This window comes from Enhydra lutris, unplaced genomic scaffold (genome assembly GCF_002288905.1).
Source record: "Enhydra lutris kenyoni isolate GAN:26980312 unplaced genomic scaffold, ASM228890v2 scaffoldscaffold85, whole genome shotgun sequence".
Taxonomy (NCBI): Eukaryota; Metazoa; Chordata; class Mammalia; order Carnivora; family Mustelidae; genus Enhydra; species Enhydra lutris.
The window spans coordinates 3,663,220-3,683,012 of NW_019154169.1; the positions used below are offsets into that span (position 1 = coordinate 3,663,220).

Sequence of the window (19,793 nt, forward strand, 5' to 3'; positions counted from 1 at the left end):
CCCCCCCCCCCCCCCCCCCCCCCCCCCCCCCGCCCCCATGCTAGCTTTGAGGGAAAGCAGGCTGGTTCCGGGGTGAGCAGACCACTAGGACTACTGCAGGAAGCAGGAAGGATGAGGTGGTCTGTAGCACCCGGAAGTGATCCCTGCTCTCTGTCCCACCAGAAACTGTAAGTGCCCCTGAGCATAGTGCTGGGGACTAGCCAGAGTTCCCTGAGAGCTGGGTGGTCCCATTTTATTCGCTTCATGGACAGGCAGGGGGGCAATCCCCCCCACCCTGCCACACACACCCCCTCAACCACCACCCTAGGACAGGTTTGGACCACTGCTCTCCAGGGAGTGGGTCCCCAGATGGCAGTCATACATTTCATCTGTCCAGGGTCTCTGAGGTCCTAACCTGTAGGGATTTCTGGGGTGGAGGCCACGTGGATGTGAGACTGATCTGTGAGCCAGGCGGGCTCCATCCTATCCCGGTCAGGGGCCGGCCATCTCCGAGCCTCCACGTGGGCACAGACCTAGGAGGGGCTGGCTTTCAGCCTAGGCGGCCAGGGGCTGAGGGAGGTGACAGCCCTGTCACCTTCCTCCCCAGGTGGGGTCGGGGGGAGCAGGCAGCTGCTGTATCTCAGCCTTTTCATTTGCTGTCAGCTTTCCTGAGCAGGCTGAGATAGTCTAGCCAACTCTGGGATCTCATTTCGAGCTCATTTTACTTTCCTTACTGAGGTCCTCATTGCTAACCATTGTGGCAAACGGCAACGACAGGAACATCTGGAGACTGAGGTCTTGTCTGTAGCACCTGGATGCAGGGCCCGACACCCACACCATGAGCACCTGCAGAGGGGCCCCAGAGCAAACACAGGTTTGTGCCTGTTTTTTAAGATATGAACCATAATAGCTTAAGCTTTAGTCCAATCTACTGATAAAGCCAGTTACATTTCTGGTTAGACTCACATCCAGTTTTGTTCCTCGGACCAAAGCAACGAAACAAGATGTATTTTCAATATGTTTTATGTTCAATATGTTTTCAGTCCTAATTACACATCTTCAATTAAAAAAAAAAAAGCACAGATCATTAAATGCCTATCACAACCATGCCCAAGTCTTTCAATGCAAAAGATGGTTGACATTTAACCGGGAACTTTTAAAACACTTGAGGATAAATTATGACCCAAACTTACTCTTCTTAATGACACGTATAAAGTTCAGCTCTTTCATAAAAGGATTCAGGAATACGAAAACAAAGTTCCCAGCAATATTAAGGAAATAAAGGTCCTGCAAAATGGTCAGTTCTTGTTTCGATTAAGTTGTGCCTTTTAAATATAGTTGGTATAAAGTGAAACCCTTAAAAAAACATGTAGGAATTTAAAATAAAGTGGAACATCCTATTTTCAGGGTCACCGGCACCACAGTGAGATTTTGTCTCTTAAACAATGACACTTAGTATCTCTGTAGTTCCATGAATACTTTTGAAGTGTCATATTAAAACCAATCTCATGGCCTTGAGGCAAAGAGAAGCAATTAGTCTTGGCGTTGTGAATAAATAAAAATCCATTTATACACCCGTCCTTGACATGTACCTTGCAAATCTTAGAAACTTCATCTAGTGGGAAAAGAAATGTTAAATCATGAATACCAATACTAATCACATCACCATGTGGCTTCCTAAAACAGTTTGGTTTATACCAATCTTTTAAGTATGAATTTATATGTATATATTCATCCATGTTGAACACAAAACAAAGCCATCCTCGCTGGCACCTAGGGGAGGGGGGAGGAGTGAGGGATGCTAGGGGCCCCAAGGGCCATGACAAGTAGGTTTCCAGTGGGTCTGCTCCTCAAACAGGAGCCTGGTGCATTTTTCCTCCTGCTCCCCTTTCCCTCAAACACTCAAAGGCCTGGAAATGGAGTAGGCTCGGTTCCTGAAGAACTTTGGGGTAGGTATCCACACCCTGCTCCATTTGGGGTCCCAGCCCTGTATTTAAGGGAGGACTCAGGAGCTCAAAGTATTTGGAAACTTGCTTCACTTCTAAATTGGGTGCATTCCTTTCTGTGCTGCGTGGGGTGAGTGTGGATGGGGGCTTTGCTTTTTCCTAGCCCCTCACAGCGCCCGGAGTGACTGGAGCAGTCGGTCACCTAGCAGAGCAGACCTCCCGGGCCTGGGCTGGCCTGGCCGCAGTGTAGAGAGCGGAGAGAGCCGTGCTGTCAGGTCAGAGCTCGGAGCCAGAAGCCCGGAGGCGCCAGGGCGTCGGGGAGCCGAGTGGGCAGCCTGTGGGCCGCGCTGGAGCTGCTGCACAGATCCCTGACCTACTTCCAGGCCCCCTTTCTGTTCTAGGAGCAGCTAAAAATCCATAAATTAAGGAAATTAACTGATGGGGCCTGCGGCATCTTTGTAAGCTATTTAAATCTATAAATTTACAACATCTTCTGCATATATCAAGTAATTGAACTAACTGCAGGGATGTAACTTTAATGAGAAAATTTCCCCCTTCCGTAGTTCGAGCTCTAAAATAAATAAATAAATAAAGCCTTCTCTTAGGAGGAAAGTTTCTGCTTATTCCCGCGTGGAGAAGTTACAGAAGCGCTGTCCAGTCGCTCTTTCCACGCGCGAGGTGCCCTAATGAAGGCAAGCAGGCCCTGACTTGGTCCTTCTGCCACCAGCGCCCCTCACCACGGAATCCTACCCCCCCCCCATCCCCGCCCAGCCCCTGGCCCGCCCGGAGCGCCCCCCTCCCCGCGTCATCGAAGCCGCTAGAGGGCGTCTAGGTCCGGCTGGAGCTCGGGGTGGGGGCTCCCGCGCCGCTCCCGGCGGGAGCGCACCCGCCCTCCAGCCCGGGTCTGCCTCTGGCCCGGGCGTCCCGGAAGCCGGATGGGGGCGCAGTGCAGGCCAGGCGCACTGGAGACTCCGCGCTCCGTTTCCTAGGAGTCGGGAAATGGAGTTGGGGAGGGGTTGGAGCGGGCGGGGCGCACGGGAAAGAGGAGAAAGAAGAAGCGGGGCGGAGGGGGCGGGAGAAGGAGGTAGGAGAGGAGGAGGAAGGGGCAGCCGACCCGGGGACCTGGAAGGGACGCCCGGGGCCCTGGCCTCGGCGCGCCCGGGGGAGTCTTAGCCGCAGACGTCTCTACCGCGCCGCGCGCGGAAAGGAAATGGCGCGTCTGGCCGCGGGCGGGTGCCGGCCGGGTGCCCCCCGCGCGCCCCTCCCCCTCGGTGGCCGACCGCGTGTCCGCAGACGTCACGGGCGGCGTTGCTCCCCGGCAGAGGGGCAGTCGGGGCCGAGACCCGGGGAGGGAGGCCATGGAGGGGGAGGGGCGCCCTGGCCCCCGGCTCCGCTCCAGCCCCGGCCGACTCGCAGCCCAGTTTCTTCCCAAGTCCCGCCCCTACCCCCGGGCGCCGCGGCGGCGGCTGCTCTCCTCTTTGTAACCGAAGAGTCAAGAAATGTGAGAAACGTGCCCTGTGTTACTTATTTGGGAGCCGAAAATTTATGCCCAGCTGAAAGCGCCTGGGGAAATATTACATCAGATGAAATGACAATGATTAAAATCAGCTTCTCCCCCGCCCCCTCCCGAGCCCGGAGGAGGCCCGGGCGCCGCGTGGCCGGCCGGCGGGGGGCGGGGGGCTGGGCAGCGGAGGGCGCGGGGGCCCGGGCGCATCGCTCCCGGGAGGGTCCTGGCGGAGGCCCCGGCGGGAAGGCGCGGGCTCCGGGAGAGGCGGGTGGGGATCGCCCGGCGAAAGGAGGGGAAACAGCGCATTTTTGTCGCCGAGCGCGGCAGGCGCGGGCGCGCGGAGCTAATTGCGACTCTAATCCTCTGCCCCGCGGCGCAGCCGAGCCCCGAGCCAGGAGTCGCCGCGCGCTCCCGCTTGCGCTCGCCGCGCTGGGTAATTTGGAGCCGGATCGCTGCCCTTTGCGTCCGGGCTCGGCCGCGACGGGGCGCAGGCTACAGACTGGGGTGGGGGGCTGATTTTCTCGCCAGCAGTCAGGGAAGGCCGCTGGAGAGAGAGGAGGGAGGAGAGGAGGTGGGAGCGGCGGGAGGGCAGCCGGAGAGCGGCACGAAGAGGAGGTGGCGGCGGCGGCGGCGGCCGCGAGGAGGGGAGGAGGCGAGGGGAGGGCGGGGAGGGGAGGCCCCGGCGCGCCGCGCCGCGAGGGGCCGCGCGAAGCGGGGGCCGGGGCGGGAGGGGTGGGTGGGGGGAGGGTTGGGGGCGAGAGAGAAAGTAACTCCAGGACGAGACCGGAGCGACCCGCGCAGCGAGCATAGGCGGCGAGGCTGTGCCCGGCGCCCGAGACCGGCGGCTGCGGGGGGCGGGGGCTGCGCCCGAGCCGGATCCGCCGCTCCGGCTCCGAGGTAAGCCCCGCGCGGGAGGCCACCGCTCGGCGCCGCGCACCCTTGTCCCCAAAGTGGCGGCGATACGGAGAATGTCGCTCGCCTGGGGTTCGGACCTGGGTGGGAGCGGCTGCTTTGTCCCGGTGCGGGACGACGGGGGCTGGCGGCAGGGGGGCACCCAGCACAAAGGCCTGGCGCGGGAGGGGGGGATTGCCCACGTGGGCTGGCCCTGGCCCCGGGTGGACCCTCCCCACGCGGGCGAGCGCCGAGCTTCCGGCCGCGCGGGGCGGGAGGTCGGGGGGGGGGGTGGATGTTGCAGGTCCTGGCCCTCCGGCCTCAGCTCAGGGCCGAGCGCCCTGCGGGGCCAGCGAGTTTCCGGGGTCAGAAACGAGCTCATGCAGCTTGGGCTGCGGGGCGCACAGGGCCCGCTTGGCGCCCAAATCAGAAAAAGTCTCTAACGGGACAGATGTGCGTCCTCTAACACCCACCCCGCGAGTGCGAGACGGGGCGGGAGGGGCAGGCGAGCTGGTGGTGGTCCCAGGTGCGCGGGGGTCGGAGGCCGAGCGCGGGCCGCACGGAGACGCGGTGGCCGCCTTCGGCTCTGCCTGCCCGCGGGTACTCCCTGACCTGGACGCGTGCACGGGGCACACACTCGCAAACGCCCCTCTCCCGTAGCCGAAACGCCTTCCCGTCCTCCCGCGTCCCCCACCTCGAGTGCAGAAAGATAAGCTTCAAGTTTTCACTCCATGTCTCAAATGTGCATGAAGGAATTTAACTGCACGAGTGAATAACAGCATTAGTTTCAATTAATTTTTTTTAAATCCCGGCAACAATAAACTTTGAGAACAAAAGCGCTTTTACGTCCTTAATTAGGCGAGCTTCCCATCTGTGGTCTCTAAGTGTCTGCCTCTTGATTTAACTTTGTCCTCCGCCCCGCCCCCGCCGCACAGCCCCTCCCCGCCCTACCCGGCACTTTGGGTTCCGTGGCCACCCCCGCCCCGCGGCGCCGGCGGCCTTGGCCCAGCCGGCTCTGGACGCCCCGAAGTTAACTCCGGCCGGCGGGCTCAGCGGCGGGGCTGGCGCGCACCAGGTGGCACGCCCGCCCCCCTCCGGTCACCCCCACCCCCACCCCCGACAATTCTGTAGGCCCCTGGCACTCTTGCCCGCGGCTGGCGCCCAGGGCTCAGAGCTGAAGGGAGCTCGCGAGGCGCCTTCTGTTTACCTTTTATGGTTAAAATAACAGCTTAGCAAAGAAGCGACTTCACGAAGAAGCGATTTAGTGAAATCGTCTCAAGCTGCCGCAGCTCAGCCAGTTTAATCACCCCCAGAGAGCTGAACAACTGCGAGCACAATGGGACACAAAATCATTTTGTGTGTAAATGAGCGTGGCATTCTGCTCGCTTCCCTCTGCTCGGGCGGGCGGGGCTCGGCGGCGGCAGCGGCGGCGGCGGGCGGGCGCGGGACCCGGGGCTCCCACCGCAGCTCCCAGAAGCGGGTCAATACCTAGCCAGTTTGGCATCCTGCAGGCCCCGGAACACACACCACACCGCGGAGGCCCCTGCAACAGGCGGTCTGGGCGAGCCTCTGAAGGGCCCCCGGCGCGCTGGGGCTGGGTCGTGGGGTCGTGGTTTTGCTGGTGGTGTTGAGGGACTGAACTTGTGTCTCTTACTGCACCCACTTTTGTGCTTCTGACCGCAGCAGTGGTGTCGGGGAAAGGTCGTTGTCCAGCACAGATGCGTTTGCCCGAGGCAGCACGAGAGGTTCTGGTCGAGGCGTAAAGCCTGGGGCTTCCAATGGTGAGTTTCTGGTTTGCCGTCAACATCAGGTTGTGCTTGTGATGGAGAAGAGGCTTGGGTGAGAACAGGACTGAAGAGCTTCTGTAAGGGGTAGTTGGTGTTAAATGTCACTTTGAGTCATGTTCCTGGTAGTTGGGAAAACATTGCGCAGTCCGCTTTGATAGAATTTCCATCGAATTCCTTCCAGCAGTTTATCCCCAGTGTGGCTTTCCTTCTGACTCCTCCCCCAGCAGAGCCTCCCAGGGCCGGATAACCCATCCTGAGGTCTGTTTTGGTCTCTCAGAACTTCCTTGAGATAAGCGACCTGCTTTTCTTTTTAGAGCTGGCCAGAAGTCAGGAATGCCACAACAGCAGACCCTGAGTAGCCCCCAGTGAGAGTCTAAATTAGACCTCGATGTCTAATACCAACCCCCACCCCCACCCCAGTTTCGTGTCAGGGAACCTGCCAGGACACCCAGGGCAGAACAAATCCTGGGAGAGGAACCTTACTTCAATTGACAGGATTGATGATGCTCATTGGACCTTGGTCCAGGTTTTAAAATTGGAGGTTGGATTTCAAGACACAAGTCAAGGTTAGGATTGTGGGGCACCAGCGTGTGTGAGCTCAGTGGGTGGGTGTGGGTGTTCACTGTGCCCCCCCAGGAGACAGCCTCAAGTCCATGCAAGGAACTGCGTAGACTTGTACCCCTCCTACAGTGTCCGAGGATGGCTTCTAGTGACTGAGGGACAGTCTTATTTCAGGTGGTCGTGGCATAGAGGAAGATCGCTAAGTGACTGGGGAGGAGCAGGAGACAGGGTCCATTTGCTGAGCTGCTGTCTGTTTCCTTCTGGCCAGCTCTCTAATGCCTTGGGGGGTGTGTGTGTGATCCCGAGGGGGTCTGGAATACATTAGGCACAGACAAGACTGTTCTGTGGGTCTGGGAAGCAACTGCAGAGGTGTGGGCTAGGCAAACAAAGGCAAGTTTCCTCTCTCAGGCGCCCTAGGGAAGAGGTGGCTTCCTCCATGACTTTCGCTCTCCCCCTGGCTTCTGCCAAGGGAGGCTGCCCTGGGTTTGGCCATTCACAAACTGCATCTTAACCACGGTGGAGACGGTGTTCAGAGAGGTCCCGGGCTCCCCAGCTCCTGGAGGGTGGGGGATCCTCCCTGAGCTGTGGTCCACGGGGCTCTCTGCTGATGCAAGAGGAGACACGCTTGGTAACGTGGCTCTGAACCAAAATACCAGGAAAATCAGATTTGTTCTGAGACATTGTGGGGCAATAATGGTGAGCATATGCTTCAGCGCTGTCATTAACTGAATTAGCAGACGTGGAGCTGCCCAGAAAACACGTGTGTGAGTGTGTGTATGTGTGAGTGTGTGCACACGTGCATGTGCGTGCGTGCATGTGTGTGTGTGTGTGTGTAAGCTACTCTGGCTTTGGAGCGTGGGGACAGGGTAGTGGCTGGTGGAATCTGGAGAGGGCTGTGTGGTGTGGGGCTCCCCGGGAAGCACAGGCAGAAAGGAACCCGGGCAGCCACGACTACTGAGGAGTAAAAGCCCTGGTCTTGTCGGTGCTCCCCACAGATACTCTGGGCAATGATGGAAGCCTAGATGCCTCACCGCAAGGAGCGGCCGAGCGGGTCCTCGCTTCACGCCCACGGCAGCGCCGGCACTGCGGTGAGAGCCAGCAGGGTGGGCTGGGGCAGCGGCCGGTAGCCCCCTCCCTACCATTTTCCCCAGCGTCTACCTGCTCACCGGCCACCCGTCCTCTCGGCCGCCACCTTCCAGAGATGGCTGTTGACTGGCTGTATGATTATGTATTTTTTGAAACCAAAATGCTCTTAATTTGATGTGAAATTTACTACTTGTATAAAAATCCAACGCCTTAGGTGCTGAGGAAGTCACTAATTTAGAGGTGTCTCGTTACTGAGACAAACTTGCAAAAACCCCTGAATCCCAATTCACAAATTGGTGATTCGTTTGTCAGGGGGTATTTCACATCTAACACATAAGCCCGCGACCTTTAATTAGAATTTTGCAGTTTGTTTTATGCCCCTGGAGGCTGACACCTTGAAAAATTTTTTTTCTTGATTTCTTATTGCTAATAAGCATCTTTCCTTTTTTCCCCTCTGGTACTTTGAAGAAAATGATGCAAATACACTTAATTACAGTGGTGGCCGTAATTTGTCAGCTGAATATGTGATCAGGCACAGGCAGAAGTGATCTGATTAGATCTGTGATCACATTGGCAGAAAAGGGAGTGCACGGCTCTGTGGTGGAGACACTCTTGTTCTCGCCTTGTCCCCATCTCCAGGAGGGAGGAAGCATGTCCCGGTTATCTCTTACCCGGTCGCCCGTGTCTCCCCTGGCCGCCCAGGGCATCCCGCTGCCCGCCCAGCTCACCAAGTCCAACGCGCCTGTGCACATCGACGTGGGCGGCCACATGTACACCAGCAGCCTGGCCACGCTCACCAAGTACCCCGACTCCAGGTAAGCACCAAGCGCGCCGTGGCTCCTGGCAGTATCGGCCGCCTGCTGCCAGTGAAGTCCGTCCCCTCCACCGGCCAACAGGTGGGCTCCCCAGGGCCCACCTGCTCTCCCAGACCCAGGGCGCTAGCGTTTGGGAGGCCTAGGCTGCCTCTCGAAAGATGCTTTATAACAGGGACTTGGGACCCTGTGTGTGTGGCATCGAAAATGCCAGGTAGAGCTCCTGACCCACCGGCAGAAGCTCCTGTGAGACCCTGAGAGGTAGCAGCTGGCTCCCTTGGGCCAGGCGGAGGGGTGGGGAGCAGCTAGGAGCTCCAGGATGTTCAGGCGCCTCCAGGGCTGTGGGCCAGCAGGAGCCTCATACCCCCATCAGTACACCAAGGATCTCTGACCTAGAGCCTCCCAACAGGGCCCCTTGTGCGCTCCGCTCAGCTCCCTGGAGCTCCTGGCTCCTGGGCCCACTGGTGGGAGGCGCTAGGTGCTGCAGGCTCCCTAGCTCCTGCTGCTGGGGCATGACCCTCCCAGGGGCAGCCCTGGTTTCCTGTCGGCTTGGCAGCAGGGCTGACCGGAGCTGGGATGGGTCTCTGTGCATCTCCTGGGGGTGATGCAGTGTGCTGTTCACAGAGCCCGTGCCGGCTTGCTCCTGGCACAGGGAGGCCGCCGCCATGGAGGGCAGAGCAATGGGAGGGCTGAGGCTGTAGGGTATCGCCCTTGTTTTATACATTAAAAAAAAAAAAAACAAAAAATCAAGAGGAGTTAATTAATCCCCCAGACACTGAGGGATCATTTCTGGGAAGGTTTCTCATCGGTCTGCCTTGTCGCTAGTGCTGTGGCTCAGCGCAGAGACCTGGACACCTGGCCTCTGGAGCAGGCGGGGCTGGAACTCTCCATGGGGGCAGGAAGGCTCCCTCGAGGTGCCTGAGCTGGAGGTGGAGATAGCGTCCAGTTGGGAATCTGGGGAGTCCAGGGTACAGGTGGTGGTTGGGCTCATTCTCTCGGCCCAATAGCGGCCAGGCCTGGGGCGCCTGTGAACTTGGGGCCTGGCAGGGGCAGTGGCCACGAGGCCACACTGGCAGTGCCGGCCAGCGCGCTCTCTTGCGGAGCTCTGTCGAGGATGGGAGATGGATTCTGCTTATTTAATTTCAATTTTGCCTTCTGCGGCATTCCCGAGTTGTTCGAGATAGATCATCCCTTAATCGGTTGACGACGTTTGTGAGTGAAATTCATAAAACCCTTGCCCACAACCTCTCTGAAGAGTGTTTCTTGAAATCAGACACTTGCCTTTCTAGAGTAATCACAGCTCAGGCCTGTGGGGAATGGCCGCCTTGTTCTTGTCTTCAGGCTGCTGCCTGGGATCAGCAGGGGTAGGGGGCAGCCCTCCCCCTCCCCCTCCCCATACCCACAGCGGAGCTCCTCCTTGCCCAGCATCCTGCTCTGCAGAGGGGGCAGGCCCTCTCACTGAGGGGGGCCGAGGCCCCCTGTGATCCCATGATCTGGCGTGTGGGACCCTCAGCCTGCAGGACGTGCCCAGAGGGGGTGGCGATCTGCATTCTTTCCCCGGGGCTGGGGCTCAGAGATGCATCTGTCATTCTTGCCTGGATGGCTTCTGGCTCAGGGAAGAGCTGCTCCCTGGGCCTGAAGCTTTGGCCTAGAGGCCAAGGAGTAGCGTGACCCGTAGGACAGTCAGGGGACGGTGGGTCAGGCCACCACGGGTCGGGCCAGGCCTGGGAAGCGAGTTGGACAGCTGTGCTGGCAAGAACCCCTTGTCCTTCTTTAAGTGAATCATTAAAATGAAAAAGGGTTTTTTTCACCCAATCTGGAAACCAAGATCAGCCCCTCACCCAGTGGCATTGATGTGTGAGTCTGCAAGAGAGGGAGCAGTGAGAGAGCTAAGGTCACCCCAGGGAGCTTCTGGATGTCAGGCAAGTCCCACCCTCGCGGTGCCGTGAGACTGGGGGCCTGGTGCCCCACAGCCATGGCTGGGCTCCTCAGGGGGGCTCCCTGAGCAGGGATTAGGCGCGGCCACTGGCCGGCCCGGCGTTACCATTATCCCGCAGCCAGAAAAAGCAAAGCACGGCTGCCCAGGGCTGCTACCTTCACAGTCCCAAGCTGGGTCCATGCTGGCTCTGGGAAGCAGCCAATTAAGCCAGGAGCTCCAGAACTTCCACTTAAAACCTTCCACTGAAACATGCAGGGAATTGGAGCCAAAGCTTTAAAAAAAAAAAAAAAAAAAGACTTCTGTCAGGTGGGGTCAGAACTGGCCAGATTATTCCATGAAGGACCTCTGATGTTGGCAGCCCCAAACCCTGCAGCCTCCTCACAGAGTGACCCAGAGAAGGAGCTGGCTCTTAAGACCCTGACAGTGGTTTGGGGGGGGTGGGGCTGGGGGAGGGGGCTTCTTTTGTGGCAATTGTCCTAACCTGCCATCAACCTACTCACATCCTTGGTAGCCTCAGACCCCGAGGGCCTGAAAGGCCTTTGTCCTTTGAAGAGACGCTGACAGTAAGATCTAGAACCAGTCTTAAAGTGAGGCAGACTGAGAACCTTCTAGTCTTGGACCAATAAGTTAATCTAGAGCCCAGCCAGACCTGGAATGTGGGGTGGCCAGGGTCTCCCGAGAGATCTGCGGCTTAGGTAGGCCTAGAACAGCGCTTGCTGCACAGAGTGTTCGAACTCAGTGAGGAAAAGTGACGGAGGTTCCACAGGAAGGCTGAGGTTTTGGACTAGCTGACTTGCTTATGGCTGTGGTTCGAGCTTCTTCCTGATAGTGCCACATGTGGGTCCTCTCCTGTCTGGCAATGACTGCCCGTGGGACTGGGGCACTGGATGGTCCCCATTCTGACATCTCCGTGCCCATGCTCTGCTGAGGCCAGGTCCTGGGGGCTTCGGCAGCTGGAACAGGCCTTGGGGCCCACGACGCTTTCCAGCAGGGTCTGGGTGACCGCAGCTCTGGTTGCACAGGCCTGGGCTTCTCTATACCTCATCCAAGGCTCTGAGCTGCTCACATCTATCCGTGAGGCAGCCTTGCCCTCTACATGCCCCCCACTGGGACTGGGGCTTGGCCATGTTCCCAGAGGGAGACTAGGTGAGTGCGTGGCCATTGCACACGGGGGCCAGCCCTCAAATGTGGACGGGCTTTGGGATAGCCCAGCTTTGGGAATTCTCACACCTCAGCTTCTGCCCAGCCCATATGCCTGGGTGCACAATAGGGCGGGGTAGGGCCTTAGGAGCCCTTGGAGCGCACAGAGGACCAGGCTGTTGGTGGAGAGGCCGGCCTCCCTGGAAGGGTCCTCGCCAGGGCAGGCCGTGAGTCAGGAGGCTCTGGTACTGGCTGTGCATCCCGGGCTATGCACGCTCCGGGGCTGTGCACGCCATGCTGTCACCGCGACAGGGTTTTGCCGGTGGGTGGCCATACCTGTTGAAGGGTATTTGGAGCGGCCACCCCTGAGGGGACCCTGCCAACCCCACGCCCCAAGGAGGGGCTCCTAACTCTCCACAGCCAGGCCTGGGTCAGATGGGCCCAGCTGCCCTGGGCATTAGAGAGGCCCCACCCCTCCTCTGTGGAGCAGACAGGGGCCAGCAGGGTCTCCCTTGAGCTTCCCGCAGGTCCTGGGTTTCCATCAGAACCCCTGCCCTCCAGAGGACAGGCTGCTGGCATGGGACCTGTCTCTTCTGCCAGGGTGCGTGCCTGTTTCCGCACCTGTGCACACAGGTGTGTGGGTACATACTGAGTGCATGTGTGTGTATAGATCGTGGTGTGTGTGTATGTGTTTACACTGCATCTTGTGGGCAGGCACTCTGGTGAGCGTATGCTGTGGCACGCATGCTGTCCCCCCCATCTACTCCTGCCTCTCTTCCTCCCCTAGGGCCCCCCTGAGTGAGTGTGTGTGCGTGGTTTGTCTGTGAGTCCGCCAAGCGTACAGACCGGTGTCTCAGGGTGGTGGGTGTTGGGCTGGTGTGTCCTCCACCTGGGTGTGTCTGGGGCTGCCTGGGACTCGTGTGTTGCAAGGGAGGGGACCATGTGATCCCAGGCCCCATGCCCAAGTGCGTTCCATCCGAGGCTCATTCACATGAGTCGGGTGCAATGGGTATGCGGGACCCCAGACCGCCTTGCCCAGCCTCCGTGTGCTCACTGGGCGTGGGGCCATGGGCCGGGGTATCTGATGGCCAGTATGAGTTTTCTGGCTGGGTCTGCCTGGCAAGGGTCCGTGCACATGGGGCAAAGAGACTGCTGTGTCTGGGTCTCACGCTAGTTTTCCAGGCCTGGAACGTGTCAGTGGGCAGGTGCGAGTGGCCAGGTGTGTCTGTCTCTGGCTGGGGCTTGTAGGGGTGGGCCGGGTACGGAACATGTGCTGGGGTCCTGTCCATCTGTGGCCCCAGTGGATGTCTGTCGTGCCTGGCATGGCCCCGGAGTTCCACATGGCGGCCCCCTCACCCCTGCAGGTGGCCTGGCCCGGTGACCTGACCCTGGCCTCAGATGCCCCACTCTCCCTCTCTCCTAGAATAAGCCGCCTCTTCAATGGCACCGAGCCCATCGTCCTGGACAGTCTGAAGCAACACTATTTCATCGACAGGGATGGGGAGATTTTCCGCTACGTCCTGAGCTTCTTACGGACGTCCAAACTGCTGCTCCCGGATGACTTCAAGGTGAGTCTGCCACCGCCTGCTCCTGGTGCTGCCTCTATGGGGCCATTACACAGGGGATGCTGGGACTTCATGAATGGGCCCGTGGTCGTCATGGCAACGATAAAAAGTTAACTGATGAAGCCGAGGGCTACATTAGTTTTTCTAAACTAATTTTGTTTTCTCACATTTTTAGCTTATTTATCAGGGTGTAACAATGATTAAGCAGCAGCACTTACCCCGTCTTGTTTGTCGCCTTGAAGGACGGTCGTGGGCCCAAGTTGGAGCTTCCCACGACTGTTCCTCGTTGGCAGCGAGCAGGGGAAACCCTGATCCAAACCAAAGACCTTTTAAACAACGGGTTACCTCCAGGTCCCAGGGTGAGCCTGTCTAGGGCAGCGGACCTGGTTCCGAGAGGCCTGTCTCCACGATGGGCCGCTCCACAGTGTTGGGGATCCCAGAGGAAAGGAGCTCAGGCCTGGCTCCAGCCAGCAGATGTCCTTCCTTTCTTCCTGCACCCAGAGGCTCAGTGGCCCTGGGGCTGTTTTGTCCTCCATCCAACTGATACTGGGTGCCAACCACCAAAGTCAGGCCAGAGATACCGGGAAATAGGGGCAGACCTGGGTCCTGTCCCCATAGCACTTACAACCTAGTGGGAAGACAGGTGTTGAACAACAACAAAAATGCATGAATTCCCTTGGGGGGGCAAATGTTCCACAGAAGTAGAGAGTGTAGTGAAGGAGAACCATGGAGAACCCGGCCCCAGGGGGTTTGGAGGGAAGGATGCTTTTCTGGGTGAAGGAGGAATGGGGCCAAACAAGTGTGAGGGCCTTGATGAGGGAGCAGGGTGGCAAAAAGCTTGATACCTTCCAGAACCAGAGAGAAGGTGTTGGCCTGGGGCTCTGTATGAACAGGGGCAGGGAAAGGAGGCTGCCCTTTGAGGCAGGACCTTGGTGACCAGCTCTGGCATTTGGCATTTTACCCGGGATGCAATGGAAGGGTTGTGAGCAGGGAATGACCATCAGGTTTGCAAGTGAGAAGGACAGCCCTGGCTGCTGTGTGGGGAAGGATGCTGTGAGGTTGAGGCATGGGAGCAGGAGGCCGAGGGAGGTTTCCTGAAGGCCTTGGTCCAGGTGGGAGGCAGCGAAGATAGAACAAAGCAGCAGATTAGATTTCTGTTTTAGGAATTGGCCACAGAAGGCCGTGGCATGGATCGGTCGGGGGTGAGGGGACTCTCGAGGCTGCCTCCTGGCCTTTGGCTTGGGTCCCGAGGGGATGCGTGGTGGCCCCGGGGTGGGACAAGCTGGAGAGAGTTGCATGAAGTGATGGTGGGGCATCGGGTGGAGAGGTTCTGGGCTGTGAGGTAAAATGTGCACAGGTATAATTTAAAAACTTCGGGAGTGGATGAGAGCAGACACCTGAGGAACCTCAGCAGAGGGAAAGGGCGGGTCCCTGGCAGACAAGACAGGCCTGGGTCGCGGGCTAATACTTGGCCTTCTCTCCAAGTAGCTGCAGAGGCTGGGGCCAGCAGAGGGAAGGGACTGAGGGCCTGTGGGGTGGCTCTGCTCTGGGGGTTGGGCCTCCTTGCCTCTCCCCCAGGGTCCTCAGGCTCACCCATCAGCCTTTAGCTCAGCCCCGGTGAGTGGCCCAAGTCCTGGGTCCTAAGCTGCTCAGGGCCAGGGCAAACATGGGTGTGCCTGTGTTTGAGGGGCAGGTGGTGTGAGCCTGCCAGCCTGGGAGTGAGCTGCGTGGAGGGGGCCTTCCTGCTCCCAGACGCCTCCTCAGCCTGCCTGTTAGGGCAGGATGGGCCCGGCGCTCGGCAGATTTCGTCTTCCCTCAGACCTCACCTCCTTCTCTGAGCTGGGTGTTTATGTCCACTTTATAGACAAGGAAACTGAGGCTCTGAGAAGGTCAGTAACTGAGATCAGAGGTCTCAGGGCTGGTAGATAGTGTGCCAGAAATCCGCCCCAGGCAGCTCTGCTTTGCCTCCCTGGGGGGAGCTTCCCACAGCTCCCTGGTGGCTGTGACCACCCCCCTTTCTCCTCCGCGCCCCCCACCCCCCGCAGGTGAGTCTGCTGCTGTGCTGTGCCAGGCCCAGCCTCTCCTCTCTGGGATTCTAAGAAGGCAGCAGGTCCCCAGGCATAGGCATGGCTTCAGGCTCCACTAGTCCAGCCCCCCTGGTCTTTGCAGAGGCGGCTCTCTGCTCCAGGGACTTGAGGCCAGATGGAGGAGTGTTACCCCGCAAAGGCCCACACCAGCTGCTGTCTTTTGGGTTAAGGCTAGACTCCTGAGGCTTGTCCGCGTTCACCTGAGCCTCATTCTCCCCATCCGTACAATGGGCACAACCATCCCAGTGCGCACTGAGCCGAGGGGTAGCAGCTCCACGGAAGTGCATATGGGGCAGGGCACGTGAGGGGCGGGGCTGGAGCCGGAAAGAGCAGCCCCTACCCGCTGCCCTCTGGATCTGCGCGCGCCCACAGGACTTCAGCCTGCTGTACGAGGAGGCCCGGTATTACCAGCTGCAGCCCATGGTGCGGGAGCTGGAGCGCTGGCAGCAGGAGCAGGAGCAGCGGCGCCGCAGCCGCGCCTGTGACTGCCTGGTGGTGCGGGTCACGCCGGACTTGGGGGAGCGCATCGCGCTCAGCGGCGAGAAGGCCCTCATCGAGGAGGTCTTCCCTGAGACAGGGGACGTCATGTGCAACTCTGTCAACGCTGGCTGGAACCAGGACCCCACGCACGTCATCCGCTTCCCGCTCAACGGCTACTGCCGGCTCAACTCCGTGCAGGTGAGGGCTCCGCCCGCTCAGCCCGCTCCGCCCGCCTTCCCCCTCCTTCACCCCCTTGGCCCTCTGGCAGGCGGGCGATGAGGATAGGTGGAGGGAGGCGCCGTCTCTAAAACGGTGAAGCCCTCCGTGCCATCTTACAGAAAAGGCAACAATGTGTCGATGCATAATTTATGTCCCGCTCATAATTAAATGATGGCGCCTGGGGGATGGACTTAAAAAAATTGATCTGGGCTTTTTTTTCTTTTTTTCCAAAAGGATGTTCTATAAAAATGGCCCAGAGTATTTTCAACGAAGTGTGCTTCACTTGACACCCAGAGTCTGCCTTTCGATTCAGATTAAACCCGGGCCGTGGTGGGGAGCAGGTCAGAGGCTGAGCGAAGTGGCCTGGAAATGCGGACCCACAGCCCCTCCCCCCCACACAACCAGCTGAAGGCCAGCAGAGCTGGCTTTCCTCAGATGGGTCTCAGGGTTGAGGAACCCCAGATGGATGGGGCCTATTCCACACCGGCTCTTCCAGACCCAAGAGCATGCTCTTAATTTAGGCTTAGGGCAGAGTGGACACTGTGGGGGGGGGGGGCCAGCCCCCCCCCCCCCCACACACACATTCCACAGGCTGTCAGAACTTGCTACTTGTGGGACACAGGTGTCAGACACAGTGACAAGACACCCCCAACCCCCACTCCTCACAGAGGCACAAACCCACGTGGACACGGAGGCCTATAGAGACTCAGACCCCAAGAGTGCTCCTCCCCCTCCCCACCCTGAGTTCCCTTGAGCGGATGAGACCCCGGGGCCCCAAACCATCTGGGACTCACAGCTCAGGGAAGCAGGTGGCTGCCCAGAGGCCCCGGGGGGGGGGGGGGTGGTGTGTCTCTGTTATTGAGTCAGGCCTCAGTGAGGTGGGGGTGCGGGGGAGGAACCACATGTCCGTAGAGGGTTAGGTTCTGGACAAGAGAGAAGGGGCCCCAAGTCTCTTTCTGCCTCTGGATGGAGGCTGTGGACCCCCTAAGAGGGGCAGGTTGGGGTAGCTTTTCCCAGGTTTGGTCACGCAGGGGGACCCTGGGTCTGGCTGCTCCCGTCCCTCCTGTGGTTGCTCAGCGAGTGGTTCTAGAAGCAGGGCGGTCCCCGACCCGAGATCCGAGATCGCAGCAGGAGGGCTCGCTCGCCCTGGCTGATGCCCACCTGCCGGCAAGGCCGAGCCAGGCCAGCTCTCTTGCGGCGGGGCCCTGCTGACCCTTCTTTCTTCCCCGGCAGGTGCTGGAGAGGCTGTTCCAGAGGGGTTTCAGTGTGGCTGCGTCCTGCGGGGGTGGCGTGGACTCCTCCCAATTCAGCGAGTACGTGCTCTGCCGGGAGGAGCGGCGGCCGCAGCCCACCCCCACCGCAGTCCGGATAAAGCAGGAGCCCCTGGACTAGGCCCTGCCTCGGTGCCCGCCTGAGGCCGTCTGGCCCTGGGGACACCCCCAGGGACCTGGAAACAATGCTGGGGAGCGCTGCCTCTGCCTGCTCAGCTGCGGGGCATGAGACTGAGGGCGGGGCTGGAGGGTCCAGAACCAGCCCCGGGAGCCCCAGGTATCATGGCCACAGAACGTGGGCTGCCGGAGGCTCGCCCACTGGAGGATGGTTGATGGGACCCAGAGATGCTGCCGTGGGAACAGTGCTCCGGGTGCTCTGGTTCTCCAGCCCCGTGCGGCCTTCCTCGAGGTGGGGTCAGCAGAGGCTTCCGGGCCCACACCAGAGGAGCAGCTCATCCTTCTCCACGCGTGGCAACTCCTTTGGGTCTCCTTGCGTCAAAGATGGCTTATTTTTTTACAGTATTTAAGATGGAAGGAACTAACTGCACAAGCCAGAGAGGCTGACAAGGACCAACGCTTCTTCATCTGGTGCTCAGTTCATAGCTGGACGGGCAGCGCCCCCGACCCCCGCGGCAGAGGAGCTCCTGGGCGCTGGGGCCCGGGTGCCTGCAGAGCGGGGCTTAGAGACTTCTGGTCCCTGCTCCTCAGACAGACGCAAGAACGGCAATGCCTTCGGAACTGAGGCAGGGTCCCCAGTGGGCAGGGCTGCTGGGAGGAGGGCTGTATGGGGGTCGGAGCGGGTGGAAGGCTCCAGAACCATCTGAGCCCCTCCCCCTTTGCTGCCACCCTGGGTGCAGGCCACACTTGGTGAATCACCTGACCTACTAATGCCCCGAGGGCTTCCAGTCCTGTCTGTCCTTCCACCTGGGCTTCTGCAGAAGTCTCTCTCCATCCAGACCAGCCACAGGGCCACACTGCATCCTTACCTCAGGAATGGGCCCCATGGTAAAGGGGCCCGTATGTCAGCAGCATCCTCTGGGTCCCCAGCTCAGGAAGAGCCGTCCCCAGCTCCGATTTTCCCACACTAATATGCACACTGAATTGGAAGCAGGCTGTTACACTAGCCTGTTGATGAGACTGGGACACAAGGCATACCTGGGGCTCTGGGTTCCAGATTCCAACAAGGACCGGCCCCGAGGGGTCCTCCTAGACCCATTCCCTCCCAGACAACAGGTGCAAAGATGGATACCCCCCACCCCCTGGCCTGGTACCCCTTCCTCACGTGTTGGCTCCACCTGGGTGGGGAAGTCTTGGAGGAGCCCCCAGCCGGCCCCCTGCCGTGTACGATGCCTGTAGACTTGTATATGACTCCTTTAATATTGTAAAGATGCCGATGTACAATTGTGTGTGTGTGTGTGTAAACACATTACGTTCCCAGTTCATGCCATAAATGATGCTCTAAAGTGAATGACTCGCACGCAGGCGTTGTCTCCTCCCCCCCCAACCCCGCACCAACGGGAAGAACCTGCGGAGCCCCCCACTCCAGTGTAGCCCTAGCTGGGTGGGGGGTGGGCAGGGTCCTGAGCCACCGTTATTTATTGCATTTGGGTGTTTCCTCTCTGCTGTGCCTGTCCCCTCTGGGCAGCACAGATTCGGAATTCTGATTCACAGCCCCGAACCAGATGCAAAGGGGTGGGGGGTGGGGCAAGGAAGACAGAAAATGTCCGGGGGGCTTTTGAACCCAGTCTTAAATGTTTGAGATTTTTCCCTCCCTGGCTCTGGGTTGAGGTCGGCGTCCTCTTAGCGCCCCGCAAAGCAGTAGGTGGTCATCCGTGGCTCAGGCCGGCCCAGGGGTCCTCGCAGCCCCCAGCATGAGAACCGCAGGCTGCTGGGGCGGGAACAAGGCCTCAGCATGAGTCTTTCCAGGGGTAGGCCTCCTGTTTTAATGAGTCTTTCTGCGTTTTTCCTCAAAGCCTTTATGCTTTAACCCACGAGGACCCTTTCCACATGCCTGGTGAGAGGCACCAACTTCCACCTGCCCGAGGAGCAGGGGACACAGGACATGGGAGCACAGGACAGCCTCATCCCGGTGGAGGCCACAAAGCAGATGCCCTCCACTGTACGATCTCATTTGCCGGACAGACTTGCTAGTCTTTTCTGCTTAGCAACGCATCTACCATCCACACATCTGCATTTTGGCATCTGAGGCTCACGTCTGAGAGCAGGAGGAAGTGTTGCATTTACTAGAAAGGAAGTCTTGTGAATACAGCTCAGTGCTGCTGCGTGCGGTTTTAGATTTTTCTGGTCGGACACCGAGGATGGTTACTGGTGGCTGGAGACTCCCTCACATTTTCAAGCCAACTCTCTTTTTGAATAGACCCCTGTGCTGGAAAAACAACAAAGAAAAAAGTTAATTACCTTCACTGACTGTCACCCCTATGTCTTTACTAATTAAGTAAAATCAGGAAGTCCATTTCACGTAAATTGGGAGATGTCTCTGTCTGTAGAGATACCCTTTGCTCC

At 59.0% G+C, this 19,793-nt stretch overlaps 1 protein-coding gene across 1 annotated transcript; it reads left to right on the forward strand.

Moving 5' to 3' along the window:
- The first annotated feature begins 4,203 nt into the window (after positions 1-4,203).
- LOC111161503 (potassium channel tetramerization domain containing 15) lies at positions 4,204-18,736 on the forward strand. Its single transcript, XM_022525203.1, has 7 exons — positions 4,204-4,329; positions 6,007-6,104; positions 7,667-7,759; positions 8,397-8,572; positions 13,072-13,216; positions 15,673-15,978; positions 17,233-18,736. Exons 3-7 carry the CDS (start codon positions 7,694-7,696, stop codon positions 17,389-17,391), a joined length of 852 nt encoding a protein of 283 aa, XP_022380911.1. The 5' UTR covers positions 4,204-4,329; positions 6,007-6,104; positions 7,667-7,693; the 3' UTR covers positions 17,392-18,736.
- The last annotated feature ends 1,057 nt before the right edge of the window (positions 18,737-19,793 follow it).